General features: G+C 34.9%; 1 protein-coding gene across 1 annotated transcript; it reads right to left on the bottom strand.

Annotated features, from left to right (window-relative positions):
- Positions 1-2,243: 2,243 nt before the first annotated feature.
- Positions 2,244-8,977, bottom strand: LOC111693122 (cuticle protein 8-like). Its single transcript, XM_023457270.1, has 3 exons — positions 8,966-8,977; positions 3,673-3,873; positions 2,244-2,525 (listed from the first exon to the last, which is right to left on the bottom strand). Exons 1-3 carry the CDS (start codon positions 8,975-8,977, stop codon positions 2,244-2,246), a joined length of 495 nt encoding a protein of 164 aa, XP_023313038.1.
- Between the last annotated feature and the right edge of the window lie 1,867 nt (positions 8,978-10,844).

Here is a 10,844-nt window from a genome sequence, read left to right as displayed (position 1 = left end):
CTATTTATACGTTATACAATTCATATAATTGATTTAAAATCAGTATTGTCAAGTATAAAATGTTAAATTCATAGTAGACCAGGCAAGTTAAACAATAAATCAGAAAAATTTTTCTGATGAACCGATCGAGTTGTGGTTTTCGGCATTGTCTTTGGAAAAATATCAGGTAAAAAGTCTATCTATTACACTTTGGGGCTGGATCGAAACTGCATTGCGGGTGCATAAAGTGCATCTTGGAGAGCATCAATTTTTCCGAATTTTCTAAAAATGATAAAAATTGACTAAAAGTTGTAGAAATTTGTGTGCATGGATTTTCGGGGTGGGAGATTCCGAATCTGACCCTGAAAGATATGCCCGACGGCCCTGGGGCCCCCAGGGGGGCAAGTGGAGGCCTTCTGTAAAACATCGAATAGCTGAGTAATTGCCTTCTAAATTTCCACTCGGCGGTTTTTGTGGTCGGAGATTTGGATTCTGACACTGAAAAGTATGCCCGACGCCCCTGAGGCCCCCCAGGGGGTCAAGGGGGCTTCTGTAAAACATCGAATAGCTGAGTAATTGCCTTCTAAATCTCCACTCAGTGGTTTTTGGGGTCGGGGATTCTGATTCTGACACTGAAAAGTATGCCCGACGCCCGTGGGGTGGGCTTTCTGGAAAACATCAAAAGGCACATCAGAGTTTTGCAATAAAACTACTCCGCCTGCTTACCAACCATGATCTTGTAGGCTCATCTTTACATTGTAACACACGTAAATTTACAGAGATTAGACAAGAAGGGTAAGAAAAACTAACAGGAAATTAATGAGTCAAAATCCCCTTTACTCTGAGAACCAATTTTCTTTTTATTTGCAAGGCAATTAGTAAGACAACTACTACCACATGTTTATCTAACACTTTTACTATCAATTACAATTTTCATCATCAGTACTGTCATCACTGTCTCCATCACTATCATCTATTACATTTTCGACTATTTCAGGATTGGAACAGTTGGTTCCAAAATAATTTGTACATGCAATTGTGTATGCAATTCCATGCTTCCTTCACCAACAAGATCTGCATTGTCGATAATCGGATTTTGTCGCCTAATTGTTATGCATTATCTGCAGTCGCACGGGTCCAAGAGATACTTTTGAAAATCCATGATCCATGAAATATTCTTCGGTTTTAACGAATATTTATTTGATTTAACGAAATGTGTCTCTTGGGAACGGATTGTCCAGGATTTCTCCAATTTTTCTCAGACAAGCTAAGAATAATGGATATTTTCCAGTGTCAGATTCGGAATCCCCGACCCTGAAAATCCCCGAGTAGAAATTTAGAAGGCAATTACTCAGCTATTCGACGTTTTACAGAAGGCCCCCCCTTGCCCCCCTGAAATGTTGGACATAGGGTTCAGTGTCAGAATCGAAATCCCCGACCCCAAAAACCCCGAGTGGGGATATAGAAGGCAATTACTCAGCTATTCGATGTTTTACAGAAGGCCCCCTGCTTGCCCCTCTGGGGGGGCCCAGGGCCGTCGGGCATATTTTTCAGGGTCAGATTCGGAATCTCCGACCCCGACAACCCGTGCACACAAATTTCTACAACTTTTAGTCAATTTTTACCATTTTTAAAAAAACAAAAAAATTGATGCACTCCAAGATGCAGTTTATGCACCCGCAATGCAGTTTCGATCCAGCCCCAAAGTATAATATATAGACTTCTTTCCTGATATTTTTTCGAAGACAATGCCGAAAACCGCAACTCAATCGGTTCACCAGAAAAAAATTTCCGTATTCTGGTTGATTTTGGTCTAACTTGCCTGGGCTATAGTAAAAATGATATATCTTCATATGTTTAGATTTCCAGGTATTTTGTCAAAAGAATGATTAAAATAATATTAGATTAGGTTAAGTGTAATCTAGTTAAATATTTATATAACATAACATATATTTAATTATTGCATAATTGTGATCTATAGTTTAAAATTAAGACCTTATTATCTTAAAAATATATTTAAAGTACTAAGTATTTAATTACAAGCCAAAAATACGTAAGTCTTCTTTTACTTTGTTGTTATCTATGGACAATAAAACTTCAGATAGATAACATTAGATCGAAATCCAGTATGTCGTTCTAAATTCTTTTAAAAAGTAATTGTGTTTTCTTTGACATATTGATCTTTATTTAACGTGAATATAATAAATAGTTAATAAATACAGAACAACACTGGTTTACAAATTTAAATAAATAAATAACAGTGGCTAATGTCCGTATCCATATCCATGACTATAACTATAATCGGACTGGTCAACTCCTGAAGTCTTATATGAAGCCGGATGTACTGCGTGGCCAACCTTTTCAACCACAGCATTGAAGCCGTTGTGGTCATCAGCGGTGTAATGAACAATCCTCTTAGTACCATCAGGTTCATCCACGGTGTAGTATCCTTTCACGACATCCCCATCACGTACTTCCGCTTGAGACTTGTGATCACCAGAGTGGGGGTCATCAACGCCGTAGGTATACTTGTATTTAGGATAAGCCTGATACATAAAACAAATAAAATTCTTGTATATAAAGTATAGAGTAGGTGCATATAAGGGAGGTCCTAAAATATGGCGCTTTCATGCAACATGAGAAACTACTGTAGACAGTTTGCAGAACGAAAAATATCTTAAATTAATGCCACTCATTTATTTTTACTGAATAATAGTGGCTATCTCCAATAATTTTCATGAAAAAGTACACAATTACAAATTTGCCAACTTTATAAAATAAACTAATAAATAAAATTTGCAATTATTGACTCTAAAAAGAGGTCCAGCTTTTATGTTAAAATATGAGCTGATTTGACTAACATATTTTAAATTATTTATGTCCTCATACAATTTTATTATATTGATGGTAAATTTCGTTTTGTTCCGTTTCAAAAGGCCTCCAAACTGCCATGTTGTGATAATTTTAGTAAACAAAATATCCCTTTTACTTCTCCCTTTCACAATTAATAGAAGGTGCCTATAATAAATTAAAATAACCTGAATCACACCAAATTCCGCATTGCTACACTGCACTGCTAGGCCATTTGTTGACAACTGAATTTATGGACAGCTCGCCCAGTGCGGCTGTGTTTATGCCACGTTCGCCCACACGATCATTCTTCCACTGGGCGACCAGATGGCTAAATAAATATGGGAACAAGTTTTTCAAATATTTCAATGCCGAGTTGCTGCGTCGGCGACCGAACCTGGTACATACTGCCAACCTCTTGGTTCGTCAATTGAAATCGGAAAGACTTATATTAAAATATGGAATTTAATTTTAATCTGTCAGTGTTTTACAGTTATTTGAAAATAAACAAAACTTTTTAGCAAACGCCAAATAGCGGCTAAAAGAATCAACTTGATTTGATATAGATTAATTGGCGTTAACACTTCATATTTTAAATTCCGTTAGTATGTATAGTGTGCCCACTACATGTGGGTTCTTATGTGGCACATTTTAATCAAAAGGGTTAGTTATTTTACGTTCAGTTTTTTCCCTTTACAGCAGAAATAAATGCAAATAAATTCCTTTGATTTGAAAACAAACTATATTCAATTACTGTGGAACTGAATTATTTACGAAAATCTAACAAATTACGAATTGCGACGCTAGGGTTTTATGGTTTCATTATGTGGCAAAGGAACTTACATAATAATCTACATAGTCCTGCCCCTTTCCATAACCATACTCTTGACCATGTCCATAAAGTCCATTCTCCTCTTTCCCATGAATTGGTACAGCGCCATAACTGTTACTAACCCTTTTTACATATGAGGTAGCATAATCTGATGGGTAAGCTTTGATATATGCCACTTGGAAATAAGTCGTCAATGCCAAAGTCAATAAAATCTAAGGCAAAAGAATGTATATTATATAAATTATTGTAGATGCTGACAATAGTGACGAGAAAAATATACAGATGCTTAATTATTTTAAACTCGTCTTTCAATTTTATAAAAAACATGTATTTTTTAAATACATTTCCTTTTAAAAAATGTATATTATTATTATTACTATTATTATTATTATTATTATTATTATTATTATTATTATTATTATTATTATTATTATTATTTTGTGTGTAGTAGAGTTTACGCACATGGGTACATTTCTTTCTTGAAATATTTTACCCAATTTAGTATACATTCTGTATATTTGTAGATATAGAGAGCCCAAGATGTTCATTAAAAGAATACGAGTAAAAAAGCAATGTAATTTCCTGTCCAAAAGGAAGTGGAGAAAAAATAATCTAATCTTCTGCATCAATCTGATTCATTATTCAAATCGTGATTTACTGTTTACTTTGACATGAAATGCGTATACACAGTTAGAAAGTGTCGAAAGTGTCCGCTAAATAAATGAAATATGAAAAGTGTCATTTTTCGACTGTTGTATCTCTAATCGGTTTTAATGTGGTTTGGTTAGATAACTGCTGCTATAAGTAATTGTATATCACGCAGAAGATATAATATTTGATATACAGATTAGGTAGAGTGAATCGCTTATGTAACATTATTGTTTAATAATGAATAAATGTACAAGAAGTTTTTAAATAATCGAACGAAGAACAGGTAACGTCAAATTTCATCAGTCATAAACAATTTGTTCCTATACTTTCTTCGTCAATTGTAGGGTATTTAAATTGAATTTCAGGATACAATAATTTTGGTTTATGACAGAAGCAAAAAAATTTATTGTTTACTATTTAATAAGGAATTTTATAATGTTAACTATACGAGTACAAATGAGACGACAGTAGAAATTTATGAATGAAATTGTCAACACAATACTTCCATTAAATTTTTTTCCAGCTTTAGAAAAATAACGTCTTTCCAGTAAAATCGCAGGCTTAAAAAATAGTGTTTTAGAATGTTTTACTATCAAATCCGAATCCGAATAGATCAAAATTGTTGATTTTATTATGTGTTACCAATATTTTGTTTATTTATTTATTTATTCGAAAACTAATATACAGGGTGTTAAAAAAAGAGTGTAAAATATTTCAGGAGGTAATAGTATGAACCAAAATAAGCAGAAAAGTCTTAATAAACATGGGTCCGCAAAGTAACGGTTGCGGAGATATGGACCACTATTCGTTTTTCAAACATTTTATTTTATTAGGAATAAACCGACAAAGGAAGCTTTTAACAAACAAAAAACAAAGTTACAGAAGATGTTCAAAGTGCCCTCCGTCCATTTCCAAGCAGGCACGACATCTTCGTCTCAACGATATTCGAACTCTTTCGAAAACACCCTCCTTGGTTTGGATTTCTTGACACTTTTGATTAATCCGTAGCTGCAGCTCTTCCAGGCTATTTACAGGAGTACCATACACTAATGTCTTCAAATATCCCCAAACAAAGAAATCTAGAGGGTTCAGATCAGGCGATCTTGGAGGCCATAAAACAGGTCCGGCCCTTCCTACCCATCTATGTGGAAAAGTTTGGTGTAAATGCTCTCTAACGGCCATGGAAAAATGAGCTGGAGCACCATCATGCTGGAACCACATTTGTTGCCTCTGATTCAAAGGAATGTCTTCCAAAAACTCATACAGTGTGTTCTGCAGAAAGTTGAGGTAAGCAGCGCCTGTTAATCGGTTTGGTAAAACAACAGGACCTAGAAACCTGTCACCTACAATACCCATCCAAATGTTTAATGAAAAACGTGCCTGATGTCCAGATTCTATTAGAGCATGAGGATTTTCGTCGGCCCAAATATGCGTATTGTGAAAATTAAACACTCCATTTCTTGTGAACCCGGCCTCATCAGTAAAAAGAATGTTTGCAAGAAAACGAGGGTCTTCAGCATCATGACGTAGAAACCAGCGGCAAAAAACCAAACGTGCTTGATGATCATTTATTGGATTTAAGGCCTGTACTCGTTGCACATGGTATGGATAAAGCAGTTGCTCGTGAAGGATTCTCCAAACAAGAGGACCACTAATTCCTACCTCGGCTGATATTCTCCGCACACTCGTACCTGGATTCTGCTCTACCAGTGCTAGAATTTCTTCTTCTGCTCTAGGAGTGGATACCGACCTTGGTCTTCCGGATAAATGGCACTGTTTGCTCAAGGAACCGGTATCACGCAATCTTTGGTGAATTCTTCCAAACATGCGTTGTGAAGGAATCTGGCGATTTGGATAAGCGTCAACATAAAGACGTCGCGCTTCGGTGGCGTTCCCATTAGCACGACCATACATGAAATGCATGTCTGTTAATTCTGCGTTAGAGTAACCAGCCATAGCGAAAGAAAACTTGTGCACTGAGAACAACTGTCAAATACGTACTGTTTATTTCACTAAACATCAACCAACTATTATAAGAAAATACACAACGTTTTTGCAAAATAAAAAAAGGGGCTAAAAAACATAAAACATTCCATATCTCCGCAACCGTTACTTTGCGGACCCATGTTTATTGTGACTTCTCTGCTTATTTTGGTTCATACTATTACCTCCTTAAATATTTTACACTCTTTTTTTAACACCCTGTATTTGACAAACTTCCTCTGAACCTTTTCCAAGTTAGAAATGTGGACCTCATATCGAGGATTCTAAATAATCGATGCATATTCTAACTTCATCCGACAAAAATGCATTAAAGAGAATGTAAGGGTAGAAACATGCCTAAAACAAAACCCAAAATTTTGTAGGCGTTAGATAGAATATTTTCAATACGGGGAAGAAAAGTCAGTTTTTCATTAAAGATAATAACCAATAATCTTTAAATTGCATATATCAATTTAAAATAATATTATTTATATTATAGTCAAACTGAATAGCAACTTTTCTTGTAAAACTCATAACATTACACTTGAAGATATTCAATGGCAACTTATTATTTTGGCACCATATATTTATTTTCGACAACTTTTGTGGTAAATGTTTTTAAATATATCATTTAAAAATCTAGTAAATAAGAAAGGTCCAAGTACCGATCCGTGCGGAACTCCAGATGTCGCTAACACGCCAATTGATTTATAGGTCAGATATTGAACATTTAGAATTATGTTACTTAAATAAGATTTAAAAATTTTAAAAAAATCTAGTGTTAATCTTAAGTTAGATAATTTATGTAACAATAGCCCGTGATCAAGCTGGTCAAAGGATTGTACAATTAGATAAATCTGTATATATAACAAGCGTTTGCCTATTCTTATCCAAAAAATTAGTGATGAAGTTAGTGATAGTAACAAGATTTGTTGTTGTTGATCTTTCGGAAATAAAACCATGTTATGAATAAGATATACAGGGTGTCCCGTTCATGTTTCAAAAAAACTTGTGTGCAAGTTCCTCATGGGAAAATAATAGGGGTAGTTCATGTAACATTTTTTTCTTAGACGCCCTGTTTTCGAGATACAGTGTGTTGAAGTTGTTAATTTGCAAATGGTTTTCCTTAATTATCTTTAAATCGGCTAAAGATAAAAATGTCAAAATTGGTAAACGAATAAACAACAACTGTGCGTTATAATGTACAAACGGTTTCTTTCTGCAAAGCAGTGTCGCCGATACAGGTAATTGAAGGGAAGAATCGAAAAAGAAATATGTTGAAAGTAAAAATTTACTAAATTTCTAAACGGTTCTGTAAACTCTAAAGGATACTACAAAAAAAGGCATACTTGTTGAAATTCGGTAGCATGTACCTACCATTGTCGAGAAAAATGAAGTTGCATTTATTTTGCTCACGTAAAATTTTAAATTAAGAGAGGACTTTACCAATGAATGAGCTGAAGACATTTAGCTACCAACAGTATTTGCATTTAAGACTATAATTTTAATTTCTTACGTATCACATGAAACAGTTAAATTGTAAAACATTTTATTAACTAAAAAAAATTAATTAAAATTTATTTTAAGTTTCAGTTTTAAAACATTTAAAAAAGTAAATCAAAATAAACAGATTATGGTAATTAATTGTATATTAATAACTAATTTTAGACTTTGTAAACTACTACACTACCACCACTAAAATAAGCAATTGTTGAATGGACTGAATTGTTGATGGAAATGAATGCTTAAAAATGTGATAAGAACAGAAAAATATTAGGAAACAGACTGATGGGAGACATACAGAACAAAACAGCTGCACAATTAAATAAATGAGGAAAACTCGAAACACTACGGTAGATGCTGAGATTGTCCCCCATTTGCTTCTATGCAACTTCATTTTTCTCGAGAATGGTAGGTACATGTTACCAAATTTCGACAAGCATACCTTTTTTTGTAGTATGCTTTAGAGTTTACAAAACCGTTTAGCAATTAAATAAATTTTGAGTTTTAACTACCCCTATTATTTTTCCATGAGGAACTTGCATGCAAGTTTTTTTGAAACATGAACGGAACACTCTGTATGTACTTTTCAATGGAAACAAGTTGTATAGAATAACTACTAGCGGTCTATAATTTTCAATGTTCATTATATCTCCTTTTTCAAAATGGGTCATATTCTAGACTTTCTCCAAATATCAGGAAATGTGGCACATTTAAAAGATAAATTAAAAATAATACTAAGTGATAAAGTAAATATAGACTGTACTTTTAATAAAAGAGCTGGAATTCCGCCAGGACCAGTTATTAATTAATTTCTGAAATTTTTAAGTAGATACTTTATCTTGCTCTGAAATCTCTTGTAGGTATATTAAGTGTTGATACATTCTTTGTAAAATTCGGCTTAGATTCATTATACACATATGAATGAATAAACGCAGATTGAAAGAAGACAGCAAATACATCTATTATACTATGTGTATCATTAATGACCCTATTATGATAATTTATTGAGTTAGGTATGCCATAGGTATTTTTTAAGTTATGTAAAAATATATTTCACAAAATATGTAAATTTCAAAAACAGTACAAATGTAGTTAAATTTAAATCTCACGAGAAAATCACTGGATCATTAAAAGATAACCTAAATCAAAATAGAACTGAGCACTTACCTTGGTTATCATTTTAATTTGTTATTGGCACTTTTTGGTATTGAATTTGTACTGATACTTCGTACGATCATCTGCTTATATTTATATTACCACCTTAGCTCTGCGTTTTGATGAAAAAATTTCATTGTCATATAAACATTCCACAATTTGAAAGTTATAATAAATAAATTTAATATTGACCCAATAAGTACGTATCTTAAGGTTACGGTTTTGGTTTTATGCAGCAACGAAGAAAATGTAAATTTTCACGGTTAGTAGTTTACAGAAATGTATACACATATTGTATTTTATTATGAGTTCACAAAAAGCTGGTAATGATAATGATATTGGATAATAGCATGTTTGATAGCTTGGATATTAGCATAATTAGTTGATTAATACAAATATTTATGTCGTTTATATTAACATATGTGCAGTGCTAACTGTGATGTAATTGAAATTTTACTTTTCTCTACAATAATATTAAAATTTATAAACGTTACGTCACAGAGTTATCTGACTGAAATTTTATTGAATGTGAATTAAGAGATACCACATGATTTAATGAGGAATATTCCATCAAATTTATGTGTTATTCCTTGAATTATGGAAATTGAAGGATCTCTGTTGACCAGAGAGTAATTATTCTACATAGCCATAATTCAAGATAGAAGAATAGAAGTGCTGATTTTCTGTTACCAAATGCATAATTGCAGTACTTATTGATATTGTAAAAAACAACAAGCCAATGAATTAATTCAGAAAATTAGAAGTAAAATGAACTTGCTTTCCACTAGCCCAGGATTTAATGGCCAATTAGCGAACAGGCAAATAAAACACCTGAAAAGTCTAGTAGTTAAAAAGGATTAGATATAACAAACCTATAAATTCTTTGATAAATATGACTAAAGCCTTATATAATTAATTAGGTAGATGTATTCCTACTACTACATTATAAGACTCCTTCATGTATCTACCTTGTCGTGGTGAAGGGGCTTGCGTGCATCAATGAGTCTGAGGGCCATGCCGACGGCAATTTGCCAGAAGGGTCTCCCATGTCGGAAGGGCCTCGGATGAGATGCCAGACTAACAGATACAGCACACACACCAACACGCCACTACACTCACAACACCATACATCACAAATACGCAACACTCAACACACACACATGTATACACACACCCCTACACGTTCGGGCGCGGTCATTCCAACTCCCCCACCCTTCCGCTGCGAAATACCGAGGCTGGACCCCAGTAGAGAGGTAATCTGGAGAGGTAGCGGTGAAAGAAGCTAGGGATGGTGCACCTAGTGCCGCCTGACAGTATAGAGGCCCACCCTTGCCTAGCCGGCGTAGGGGGCTGCCTCATCATCAGGTGTATAATCCCGGAGCGTGTAGTAGTGCCAGGTGGCGCCTGGATAAGGGCCCTGCTGCACGCTCCGGGGGGCTTCACCAGCGGCTGCCAGACCCTTCTCTCTGGGAAAACGTTCAACCATGGCTGAACAGTGGAAGCGGGGACTTGGATTTCCGTGAGGTTTCATTGTACCGAGCAAAAGCATCACTACAGAGAAAACACCCCTTTCAAAAAAAGTCCCATGGAAGACAAAGAAAAGAATATTGTAAACGTACCAACAAATCAAAATATCGAGCACCCTGGCTCAGAGAAGGATGCAATGGAGGTAGGGGGGGCAAATCCTGCCTCACCTGGTTCACCCTCGAGAGAGGAGGAACTACTAAAGTCCTCTGAAGGTGAAACCGAGGGGTCACAGGAATGTGACTCCATGGATATAGCCGACAGAGAGGCCAGACAAAAGGAAAAAAGGAGAGAGAAAAGGAATAAGGCTAGGGCAAAGAGAAGGAGGGAAGTGAAGGAGGCCAGGAAAGGGTCGCAAGGGACATCA

This window comes from Anoplophora glabripennis, unplaced genomic scaffold (genome assembly GCF_000390285.2).
Source record: "Anoplophora glabripennis isolate ALB-LARVAE unplaced genomic scaffold, Agla_2.0 scaffold75, whole genome shotgun sequence".
NCBI lineage: Eukaryota > Metazoa > Arthropoda > Insecta > Coleoptera > Cerambycidae > Anoplophora > Anoplophora glabripennis.
The sequence above is the reverse complement of the archived record's forward strand: the minus strand, read 5'-3'. Positions and strand labels throughout refer to the sequence as shown.